The sequence below is a fragment of the Lynx rufus genome, unplaced genomic scaffold, assembly GCF_022079265.1.
Source record: "Lynx rufus isolate CCGP_SWC_20201006 ecotype Redwood Valley unplaced genomic scaffold, mLynRuf1.p SCAF_2, whole genome shotgun sequence".
Classification (NCBI taxonomy): Eukaryota; Metazoa; Chordata; class Mammalia; order Carnivora; family Felidae; genus Lynx; species Lynx rufus.
Genome location: NW_025814834.1, coordinates 14,665,340 through 14,678,198, shown reverse-complemented (window position 1 = coordinate 14,678,198; position 12,859 = coordinate 14,665,340). Strand labels below are relative to the sequence as shown.

Genomic DNA, 12,859 nt, shown 5'->3' with positions numbered 1-12,859 from the left:
AAGCAGTAAGCTCTGGGCTGTTGGAGGATTTGCATTCTATAAGCATGCAGCATAATAATACATTTCCTCTTATTTCTTACCTGGGTTGGCAGTGGAAGGTAAGGAATTTCTCTTTGTGCTCCATAGTCGCTGTCTCTGGCTTTCCAGAATGAATAGTCCACAGTTGTCGAGAAATAACATTTATTAATCAACAATAAAACACACAATAGAAAAGGCCTTATGAATAAAACTATATATTTATAATGCTTTATTTTTTTGATCCAATACTTCACAAAACACTACAGACAGTAACAAAATAATTCAATAATTATTAAAAACTTTCCAGAGAATTATAGGATACTCTTTATAATATGTGAGCATCAACAAGGCCACAGCCATTAAATACACTATTAAACACTATCACACATATCTTTCTTGATTAAGGGATATGATTAATTTTTATCCAGAAGTCATAACATTGACACATATCCATACACAAGAGAACAACTCAGAATAAGTGAAGCAGATACCCCAGTGAAATGGAATCATCTGCCTTTATATCATTTAAAGATATTACAGTGTTAGCAGGATAGAAGTCAACACACTAAAGAGAAATGTTGGGGTTTTCTTGGGGTTCGAGGAAGAAAGTAGGGCAATTGATGAAAACTCTTACATATTTTCCATTGCTCTCTTAGCAATATGCTCCCTTCCCTTTTCTACCTTTTCTTGGTTGAGGTATTCCAGCACTTTCATTAACAGATCTTCATCCAAGTACTGTCTGTTTGGGGTATCATCATTCTTTGGGGGCCCCACAGGGAGCCTTTTGCTTACCGATGCCAGTCTTTCAGTCTCCTGAGAGCTACCTTGATTCAACTGCTCTTTGATGGCCTGCTCAATTTGGTCCTCTTCCTGTTGGTTATCTTCAGGGGAGACTTGACTTGGAACTCGCTTCACCTGGTTTGAATTCATGATCTCAGGGTATTTCACTAGCATCCTGGCCAAGTACTCTCCTAATTCTTGATCCTTGTCACTCAGGTTTTCATATGCCATTTGTCTATTCTCAACATCTGGCATCCACGCACCTTTGGGAAACTGGTTCGCTCCAGATCTTCCAGGACCGTAGGGGAGCCTGGGCAGAACTTTCTCTCGGTTGTACTGACTGGAAACATATGGAGGCTTTTGGTTTGCTGCATTTTCCATCCCTAAAAGACTTAAAATGTCCTCAACACTTAGCCCCTCTGGTAGGGCCTGTGCCACAGCACGACCGGGTGTTTTGGAATAACCATTCTTGGAGAGCATTTTGTTTGGGAAAGCATCTGGACGGTCTCCGTCAACCTCTGAGATGTCATCTAGGTCAACAGGAAGTTCCACCTCCTGCTCGGGTTCCACCGATCCATTTGGCTTCTCTCCAGTTTTGAGCATGTCAATTAAGTCTTCAGGGGGTATCTGTAAATTCCTTGAGATTTCAATCAGCTGGTAAATAGACTGAGAATCAAGTGGTTTCTCAAAAAGCCTGGTTGCTCTTTCCCCGCTTTGCCCATTCTGTGCCCTCCCACTGCCTGCAGCATTCACTAACCTTCTCAGATAGGCAATTACTTTGGAGACATCATCTGAGAGTTGGTCTTTACTCTCTTTCCGGAGATCTTCATCCTCGAGGCCCAGCTGCCCTGAACGCTTCATTTCTTCATTGATTTGATCATTTTTTTCTATATTCTCCTTGCTGTCTCTTACCTCTTCCTGGGTTTGGCTCTCTATTTTCTCTTCTACTGGGTTCCAATCTTCTCCCCCAACCACATCTTCATAGGCAATGTTATTGGCCTTGTAGATACCGTCTTCATCATCTGTATAAAGTTTTTGCTCCTCATCAACTCTCTCACGCTTCTGGTTGTTTGGTCCTGTCAGTTTCCCTAGCTCTTGGAACACAGATTCTAGTGTGGCAAGACTTTGAGGAGTATATTGTTCCTCCACTATTTCATTTGTGCGTTTAAAGGGGTTATCCCTGGAATTCTCTTCATACATAGGAGGGAATCGCATGTGCTTGAACTTCCTCTCTGGCCATTGTTGAGTCTCGTAATCATCAGGCATGTCCATTGGAAAGTTCTTTTCTGAATTCAAAGCATAGGGCTTTTCTTTTGGTGCAGACTGAGGCTCATTTTCGGCCTGTCTCAAAGCTTCAAGTATTATCCTCATCCACTCATCTTCACTCAGAGAATCCCTTGTGCTTTCTGGCAAGCGACTTTCATCACCATTTTCTTTCTTCTGAAGAGGAACAGAGATACCTTGGTAGGGATTGTAGTCTGGGCTGTTTTCTTCTTTGTGAGCTTGTTGTCGGAGTTTTTCTATGTATTCCAAAGCTCTGATCATTTCAGGACTGGGAAACTTTTGGGCATTCTCCAGTCTGAGGTCTGGTTCCTTCTGAAGCAGCTGGTTTCGCTGAAATGAAGCTGCTTCATCTCCAGAGATGAGGAAAATTAAAGGGATCAGAGACAGAGCTGCTCCAAGCCGGTGAGTCTTAGTTTCTGCCATGTTTGAAAGATGTCCCTAAAGCATAGAAAATATGAATTAACACAAGTGTAAAACTAGAAGTCACTATAGCAAAAGCGGTAACTGACCATTGAGGGAAAACACACGGCAGAGATTGTTTCACATTAAACTTAGGATGACTCTTTTTAAAAGCCATACATATTTCCTATACAACCCCTCACAAGCTAACTGCAGGAATCCAGTGAAATTGTAACCCAACTACATCAATTTTGCACGGCATTCACTTGGTTAAAATAATAACCAAAAGACTGATATGAGGTTTTGTTTTTTAATTTGCAAAACATGTAGTTTGTCTTTTTTTAAAGTGTGCATTGTCTTTAAAGTATGCATTAATAATGCATTAAAGTATGTTTTTAAAGTATGCATTAATAAAAAATTTCCAAGGTGACTTTTAGTTCTCTTGTAGAGCATTCCTACCAAAATCATTGGCCAAAAAAATTAGTTGCCTTAATTTAAAACATGATGTATGTATGTACACATGTACGCACACACACACAAACACACACACACACACTGAATGATTTCCTTAAGGTTGTATCAAGAAACCATGTGGGTTAGTTCTTGAACTGTCCATCTAATTTTGTTGTAGAAACACCACAGCAGTGACATTATATATGATGAAGTAATACAGCATCTTAACATCAATCATATTGAATTTCCTTATGGATGAATCCTACTTACATATATTTTTCAGAAATAACTTGTTCTTACACTGACACTAAACCCAACTGTCAATTTTAAAAGTTCTATACCTTAATAATCTCCAGAATATGGATCTTCTCTGGTCCCAGCTAGCAGGCTAACCTAGTGAAGTTTCTTCCTGTGTAAACACGCTAAGCAAGTGAACTTTTAAAATGCCTGTGTTCCATATTTCTTCTAATAATTTTGTTCATGACTGTCTTGCAAAATGCAATCATGGTTATATTTTTCATCAGCCTTTAAGAATACATAGTAAATAATAACAGATGCTTCAGAGAGAACATAAGTTTTCTTAACCAGTCTATTTCTGAATTTGTGAGTGTTCAGATTCAGCTTGACTTATGTCTGTGTCTATTTTGGTATGGACCTGTGAAATCTTAAATGACTCATACTGTTAGAAAATCTTAAAATAACCACTATGTAACTCCCCATTTAGATAAACACAGACAATATGTTGAATTCTTCCTACTTAAAAATCTTCATTCATTTTTTTTCTCCAATGCTTCATAATCTCACATATGAATTAGCAAGGGGATTATTTTTTACATGTTTTACATTAACATTGCTAACATTGAAAAACTATTTTAATATTTGCAATTTTGTTGCAAATAAATGTAAGGAAAGATCACATGTTTGTTCATGATATCTTACTTGCATCATGATTTTGTGATATATAAGCTAAGTTTTATGGGCACAATTTTCTGTTAGCTTAGACATCAATTGTAGAAAATATCATTTTTCACTAGAGCATTTTGGTTTTTAAGTAATACTTTCAGTTTTTAGACCTACCAATGGTTGTAGTTAGAGAAATTTCTTTACCATAAATGCATATTTATTAAAATGTTTCCCATTAATCAGACTACTTAATTTACTGAAAGAAAAAAACCTTTAAAGGCATGTCAGAGAAAACTCTTCAAATATTTACTATGAATTAATGTTTCCTATAAGAAACTGTAACATTTAAAGAAGTGTAAATTCTTAGATTTAAATAAAAGTACATTCTAGTTTCTTCTTTATATTATTTCAGGATTAATTTAGCTTTGATGATCTATTTCCAACATTGGCATTTGAAATAGTAGTTTTAAGAATCTTAATGAACTTATTTTCTTTGAAACCAGTATCCTGAAGTAGTCTTAACATATGAGTTATGTGCTTGTCTTTGAAATCATTATCTTGGAGATGGGCTTTGCTGTGGAATTGGGGAAGAATACATCATGCGGTTATTTAAACCACAGCCTAACACATGCTATTCTTTGGTCATTTATAAGGTTCAGTTCGGATGACATAGTTATTGCCTTTGAGTAAGACTCGAGGGATTTCTTTCCCAGGTAGCAGCTCGTCTACATATTAAAGATGGTTTCGACAGCTCTAATATCCTATGTACAATTTGAACTAAGGCTTCATAAGATAAAATGTCTTTTCTATTGAAATCAGACTGGAGCATTGACAAATACAGATGGATATATCTAATTTGAGCAATTCTACTAATTAGGACAGAGAAAAAAGAAACACTAGTGCCATTAAAAATTTACAGTAAAATATTGTACCACCTCTTTCATTCAAACATAATAAAAATATCTTACACAGTTATGAATGTTTTCCTCATGGAAATTCGAAATTATCATCTCTCTACAATTCGTGGTCACATCCAACCTATACCCCAAGATAATATTGCACCCTGAATAAAAGGAAAAGCCTGTACTCAGGATAATTCTAATTTTACTCTCCTGGGACTAAAACTGGGGAATAACAACGTAAGCCCTTTCAGAGAGTATCAATTCAGAAAATAATTTTAGACAATTTATTCATTTTGAGCTCTTGTAAGGTAAATGTCAAAGAAAATAAGAAAAACTAGTTCCAAAATTGGTTGCCTCTATGACTAATGTGTTTAACAGCCCTTGAATGATTGGAAACCTACTGCTAAGAATATTAAACATATAAATTATATCTCTGGCTTTGTATCTAGTTCTTAAGAGAACAATACATTAAGGAAAGAAACAAAATATCAGGCTTAGTTAACTTTACATTAATATGGGTATTGACACTAAAATCCTTAACTTTTTCACACTTCTTACATATGGTTATCTAAATAGCATAATGGTTATAAATATCCAACAGCAAATGGTATACATCATAGATTCAATTCTATATGTAAATATAGATTTATCTATATATAAGTATATGTCCTTGTATTGGTTGAAGAGCAGCAGGTTGCTATTCAGTTATTCTATAGATAAAAGGTTGCCAAAAGGTCTTTTTATTCTCAGCTAGGATTTAAGGAAAGAACACGCAGTTTAGAACTTTCCAGTAAATCGAAGGAAAAGCAGCCTTACCCCTTTTTTATATGGCAGAGAAGGTCCACAGCATGTCCTTCCCAGTCCGCCTGGTGAGCTGCTCGGGCCGTTTCAGCACCCGGACAGCTCCTCGGCTTATAGGGAGCCGCCGCGCCTGACTCCGCACTGCCACACTGACGTCACCCGGCTCAGCCACAAACCGGAGCACAGGCGAGTTTTTTCAAAGAACCCGAGAGAAAATAATCACTTTATATATTTAAGGGGGGAAAAATGCTGCATGCTTACGCCACCTGTCTTTTTGTGGCAAAAATTGCAGTTTTCTTTTCTTCTTTCATCAAAATTTTTGAGACTGGCTCTGCACAATTTCCCTTAGAAAGAACGAAATCTGTCAGACAGACGGCTAATTGAAACGTAATCTCATCTATGTTCTAACATCTTGTGATAAGTGTTTCCTGTTGCTGTTGTTTTTGTCGTTATTTTAAAAAGTTTTACACACAAGGACTTTTTTTCTTCATTGCCCACAAGGAAATTACATTACCTAAGTTCCCTGGTATACTCTGAAAGGAATGGAAGGCACATTATTATAATGAAAAGTCGTATTTTGTATCACGACCGCAAGCAGCATTATTTTTAAATTCACATTTATTTGAATAAAAAAGAAAGTTTTCTTTTTCTTTTCTTTTTTTTTTTTTTTTTTTGGTTTCTGTTTGAGAGTAAACTTTAAAGTTCTAATGAGTTGGAATTTTGTTTTAGAGCTTCAATATAGTTTTGAAGTGGGTAGTCATAAGATTTCAGGTCTAGTACCCAATAATTTTCTATGAATCTGTCATTATCTTTTACAATACCTGTCTCAAAAAGGGAAGCTCAGAAGTTGAGTGTTAATGAAAAAACTTCCATTAAGTGAAAAATGGATTCTTTTACTGTTAGAGAAAAATGTGATACGTATGTAACGGGAATTCATTTGCAATTGAAAGCAAGTTGAGCTATAAATATTTTTTCCTTTTCTATGGAATCAAATGAATTGAATACCATCCATACACATGACTAATCCAGGGAATAATATACCAATTAACTCCCAACCTCTCGTATTTGTAATTCATGACCATTGCTCTGCTTTGCCAGATAATATGATTATATATTTTAATAATTTATATAAGTCTAAATTTTTGACTATTTTATTAAAGATGTGAGTTTTTAAAAACTGTATGTTTTGAAATATACTTTAAGTATGAAAAAAATCTTGCCATATAAGAGATGCCTTTATAGTTCTGTTCAATGAATAATCAGCCACTGATTTATCCATTCAATAATTTGTAATGCCTATTAAGTGCCAGATACATAGATGAATTACATACATGTGTTAGCTTTTATATGATACCATATATATATATATATATATACACACACACACACACGTATATATATATGATAGCTTTTTATCACATCATATATATGGCCATATATATATATATATATATATATACACACACACACACATATATATATATGATAGCTTTTTATCACATCATATATATGGTCATATATATATATATATATATATATGCTTTTGAGGATTCTTTAGTCTATTTAGTCTGGTGGGGATGACAGACAAACAGATTATTTTGATATAAATTGGAAAGCACTAAGAAAGAGGTTAGCCAGCAGTGTTTGGGAAGCACTGTGGACAGCCGTGTCATTCCTTCTAGAAATTCAAGGGAAAAACTCATGGGTAAGAAACCTCCTGGGAAAAGAAGACTTTACTAAGATATTTCATTATCAGGTTTTATTAAAGTGATTTCTAACTATGTTAGATAAACCACAGAACTCTTGAAATCCTCAAGGAGACAGGAATCGTTTAAAATATTAGGGAAAAAAACCTTGGGAAAAATAACCCTTGATTTTCCTTCTTTGCTCTCCTATTGAAAATATTTGATTTTTCTAAATGGCCAGAAGCACTATCATCTGTGGATTGACATGGAAGTCATACAGCTCAGATGGGAATCTTACGGACAATTCATCCAATAGTTTTATGCTTCATAATGAGTTTTTAGAGCAAGGTCAAGCGCTAGGTTTAAGAGAAAGGATTGAAAATCCCATTTCTCAACTACCATCTCAATGATATCAGCTCGTTTGCTGATGTTTTTGTTAGCTTTACACATAAAAACATTTTCTTTAACCTTGACAAATATTTAAGCCACTCTGAGTTTGAACTGATTTGCTTTCCAGTAGCTCTGCGTGGCCAGCTGAACTAATCAGTATCAATATTGCCCCAGAAAATTCTGCAAGCTTACTCTTAAAGGGTTGAATTAGTTCAACATATGTCTCAACAGCTCTCAAGGAAGTCACTCTTGACCAGGCTAGTACATAAATATGGAATTGAACTCTTTTGGTAAGGACCGGAAACTAAGATCCCAAAGTCAATCTCTTTCCTGAGGTTAATCACCCAATATCCATATAAACCTTCATTCAAAAACTCCAAGTAGAATTGAGATGTCAGAAGGCAGCTGCTGGGATGGACTGGCTTCATCAGCTACAGGTGTGGGTAGAGTAATGAGCCATATGTGGGTAACTGAATTCCTGCCTCTATATGGTACTATGATAAATACATATCATGTATAGAGTTCCAGGGTGTTCCAAGCACTGTACTTGGAATTCTACAACCTGATTTGATGCTCATGACAACTGTGAAAGATAGTTGTTTTTATCTCCATTTTGCAGATGATGAAACTGAAATTCAGAAATAAGTAAGTTGGCCACTGTTTCCTCATTCATAACTGGTAGAGGTATGATTTGAACCTAGTTCTTTCCAAAGGCATTTCCATAATAAAGACTATGATTTAGGCACTCTGCCAGGTTATCTGGATAGAGAAATGAATATGGCAGGAATCCAACCCTTAAAGATCCAAGTCTAGAATGTAGTCACTTTGACAAAAGTCCTTAGGGGTTGTCCCAATTGCTTTTTGTGGTCACTGTCCAGATGGCCTAGGCCCAGACTCCCATCTGGGGCAGCAAAAATGGAAAACAAGAGTCAACATTAGATCACTTCATTGATGCTATGTGGCATATTATAATGTCTTTTAAACAAGAGAGTAGTTATTGAATTTGGAAAATTCTATGCACCAGCAGGCTGTGTTCTATAGATTTTTCAATTTTTCGATTTTTTAATAGTTAACATATCTCCAGAAAACATTAAATTTTTTGCCAGTAGTTTTGTTCTAAAGGAAACTATTTGCTCAAATAGAGATCTATTTGAAGAAGTTAAAAGGTAATATGTAGAGAGAAAGCAGTGTTGCTGTTGATGTGAAGTCTTTTAGAGCATGTACAATATATTACAGATAACCGATAAATCTTTCTATTACTAAGCCTGAGATAAAATCATTTTAAAGGTTCCTTACAAAATTTTAATCTTCTGTTAGGTCCAAATTGCCAACTATCATTGCCTCCGAGAAACAAAGCTTTGTATCTGGACCATTTTCAAAATAATTATGTCCGTGTATGGTAATAGTTCTCACTAAATTAGCTTGCATCCTTACCATGTGCTGTGAAGATAAAGCCAATCATTCACAATTCAAATCTAAGTAATCAGAATGGGCTAATTTGTTTTTATGATCAGATTTTCTTAAATCTTAGCCATTTCATTCTTTGTTACTCAATTTCATATTTCATTTAGACCAGACTTTGATTTTGTCATTTGTACAAGCACTCTTAGTTATCCCTCAATTCCAAATGGATCTCTCCTCCACTCCATTACACTTCCCATTTTGTTTCAATTTGTATGAAAGCAACTAAGATAGAGAAGCCAATGTGTCTTCTGTCTCCTCTTTGTGTCATCTCCTTCTCCCCCATCTCTTAATTCCCTCATTGTTCTCTCCCTTGGAAGATAAGACTCCTGGCGGAGTCCCGTCTGAAGGTCTGGGCTGTTTCTCATTGCTCATTCCTCACATGTCTGCCTCCCTTCTCTTCTGTTTACTCCTCCTTCTTTATACTCCTGTTTACTCTTTGCCTCCCTGGTTCCAAAATTTATTTAAGCTTCTTCCTCTTAGTTATAGTATACTTTCTTTATTAATAAATGTTCCTGTCATAAGATGAATTTTTTTTTTAAAAAAAGCTCACTATCAAAGAAGAATGAAATGTTTTTCTACTTCCCTTGCAAAGGCAGAGCCTGCCAAATTGCTTTCAGAGAACATATAAATCAGAAACTGGGTGTGCTTAATACTGTAACTATCTAATTTCTCAGACAAAATTCACTAGTTCTGGGAGGCAGGAACTCTGTTTTCTACCACTGTACCCTCACACTGACCCCATTGCCTTAGACTGAATGGCTGGCCCAAATGATGCTGTCTTGAATTGAGCTAAGATGTCCTCATTCCTACTATCAAAGCTCCATTTTGGAAAGTTTTCATCCTCTCAGAGTGTGGTTAGGCATATGAACTGCCTGATTCATGTGAGCTCCAGGCACTGCTAACAAATTATGCTGATATTTTTTTTAAGGAGATTTTCTTTCACTATATTTTTCTACTGTTTCCCTTATTTTGTAAAACATTTTCCTGGTATTTGAGTTAAAATTTGAAATTGCACGTCAGAAAAATGAGCCATTTATAATTCTAGTATTTGTTTATTCTTTGTTTTGGGGGGTGGTAGTTCTTCTTCTTCTTCTTCTTCTTCTTCTTCTTCTTCTTCTTCCTCTCCTTCCTCTTCCTCTTCCCCCTCCTTCCCCCTCCTCTTCCTCCTCTTCTCCTGCTTCTCCTTCTCCTTCTGCCTCTCCTTCTTATCTAGGTACCACATTATTGGTGGCCCTAGATAAACTACGTAACATTTAAGGCCTCTTCTAACCCTTGGACACTGTGCCTCTTCTCTTTGTGAAATGGGATTTGGCTGTGAAATTATTTTTGCATTTGCCTACTAGGTACTAAAATATGATTTTTCCCATAAATCCTCAATGACAGCCACTTAGATAAATTTAGGCTTTCTTTTCCATTGCCTTTGGATTCTAGAACCAAAGAATTGGAGGAAAAGAAAGTACCATTTCCTTAATCTAATGCCATGCATGTCTGAGCATCTGCTCCCTCAGTGGATTTTGGGAAAAGAAGTTTGTGCCCTAGAAGTTAATTACTTTGTTTAAAACAACACTGAATGTCTCAATCTTTCAGATTCTCCTGGCATAATTGTTTTGTGAATCAACATTTTGAGTGCATACATGCAAACATTTTAACAAGGATATTTTCTGTTTGGAAATCACCCAAGTACACATTTTTATGCCTCCTTTTAACCAGAAGCCCAAGGAGTTGCATGAGAGTCTTCAAGGTCAAAGTTTAGCATCATTATGGTCAAGTTTAGCATTTTGTCTTCAAGGCTCCCACTGATTCACCAGATGACTTTCACAGTTCACGTAGTCTTTTTTGGGAGTTCAGAGTGCTATTTTGGTAAAACGAGTATATCACTTCTGGAGGCAGGGCACTCCCATGTGTAATATGAAGTCGGGAATTGAAAACAGGCTCCCCAACCTAAAATCTCCTCCCCCAAAGAAAGCCACTGACTGAGGCTGTATCCCACAAATCAGGCAATTTTTTTTCTTGAACTTTCAGGATGGAGTCTAGGAAATAGCACACAAATCAAATCATCTACGACTTTGACACTGAAGAAAGGAGGATATGCTACAGGTAAGGGGATTTACAGTGACAGTGCCGTGATTCTCTCTCTGGTTCCAGATCAACAACATCAGCCATCACCTGGAGAATAGCAACGCAAATTCTCAGACCCCACTCAGATCTATCAAATCAGAAACGTTGGGGATGGATCCTAGTGACTGAGGTCCTATTACCCCTCTATGTGATTCTGATGGATCCTAAGTTTTGAGAAACAGAGAATTACAGCATAAGAAAGCAAGCCTGAGAAAAAGACTATACGGTGAACCCCGAGAATCCTCAAAAGCCAGAACAAAGACTGTAGACTAGAGGTAAGAACCCTGAAAGTGGGGGGTGTAGGGGGGAAACTGAAGTAAAAAACAACAAAGAGAGACATGATTGATAAAGTTCCAGTTTGGTTTTAACCAGCCCCTTTTGGAGTACTCTAAACTACTTCGAGTCCCATAAGCAAACATTAGCAGAATGAAATGCACCTGTACCAGTTGTCCTTTGTGACTATTTGGAAAAGTTGCTTCAGTAGCTTTAAACATGAGGAAATGAAATATCCCCATTATTGCTGCCCAAGGGGCTTAGAACTAGAAGCAGTGACTCCAGGGCCATTTCATAAATCACATCTGATATAAAGAAGAATACTAAAAATATGATTAGTTAAGAGAAGTCATATCAATACTACAGTAAATTCGATTCTCTGTCTCCTTCAAAAGATATGGTTATTTCCATACCTTTCTTAGATGGCATAATGAAACACTAATTTTTCCATTTCTTACATCTTTAAACTTTCCTCATATCCCAACTTCTCATTAAACATAAAGCTAGATTTAAATGTAAATACATTTGACCTTTCCTACAGCTTTTCTAGAGACTTGCTCACCAGTCCATTATTTACTCTTATTATGAAAACGCTGCTGACATTTGTAAAGAACATCTTTTTCTCAGCTTAAAAAGATTTCATTTTAAATTGAATCTTGAATAAATACAGTTGAGTTTATCGGAGTACAAACTAGCTTATAGATTATTATGATTGGAAAGGCACATCTACTCTAACCTAGTGTATTACTTTAATCTATTCCGTCACATTTATAACAACAACTTTCCAGCATATACTTAAATACCTCCAATGGCAAGCAACTCATTACCTTATGATTTCACTTGTTCCATCTTTGAACAACTTTATTATTAAATTTTGGGTTGTTTCCCTTGTACTGGCCTGACGTATGAACTTTTGTAGGCTTGACCATGGATGCTAGAACTCCAGGGCTCCATAGAGCTGGTCTCAGTCCTCTTCCCTATGATGAGAATTGTGCCTCCCCACCCCCTTCCCCCTGTCCCTGTGTTTTTCCCAAGTGAAACTGCTTGACTGAATTTTCTTCATGAGTCCTCATTCTGGTCCCCCATCCCCAAAGCACATCTTTGTCCTAATTCAAGATTCCAAACAGCATCTAACTCAGAGCAAACATCCTTTATCCTATCTCTCTCCCTAAGAAATCTCCCCAACCCCACTGCTTCTCCCATTCAACCTCTTACTTCCAAGGAAGCTCAGTTACCCTTTCTTCTTGGAGAAGCGTCTCTGACTTCTTTGACACGGCAAATTCTCTCCAGAATATTCTCTCATGGGCCACATATCTTTCCTGGTTAGAACTTATTGCAGTTGTAATGTAGTATTTATTTGTAAGATTCTTAGACTGTTCTCTTCCCCGT

At 36.5% G+C, this 12,859-nt stretch overlaps 1 protein-coding gene across 1 annotated transcript; it reads right to left on the bottom strand.

Moving 5' to 3' along the window:
• Nucleotides 1–648: 648 nt before the first annotated feature.
• SCG2 (secretogranin II) lies at nt 649–5,589 on the bottom strand. The gene is made up of 2 exons (XM_047082477.1): nt 5,556–5,589; nt 649–2,520 (listed from the first exon to the last, which is right to left on the bottom strand). The coding sequence occupies exon 2, from the start codon at nt 2,503–2,505 to the stop codon at nt 649–651; it is 1,857 nt and encodes a 618-aa protein (XP_046938433.1). The 5' UTR covers nt 2,506–2,520; nt 5,556–5,589.
• Between the last annotated feature and the right edge of the window lie 7,270 nt (nt 5,590–12,859).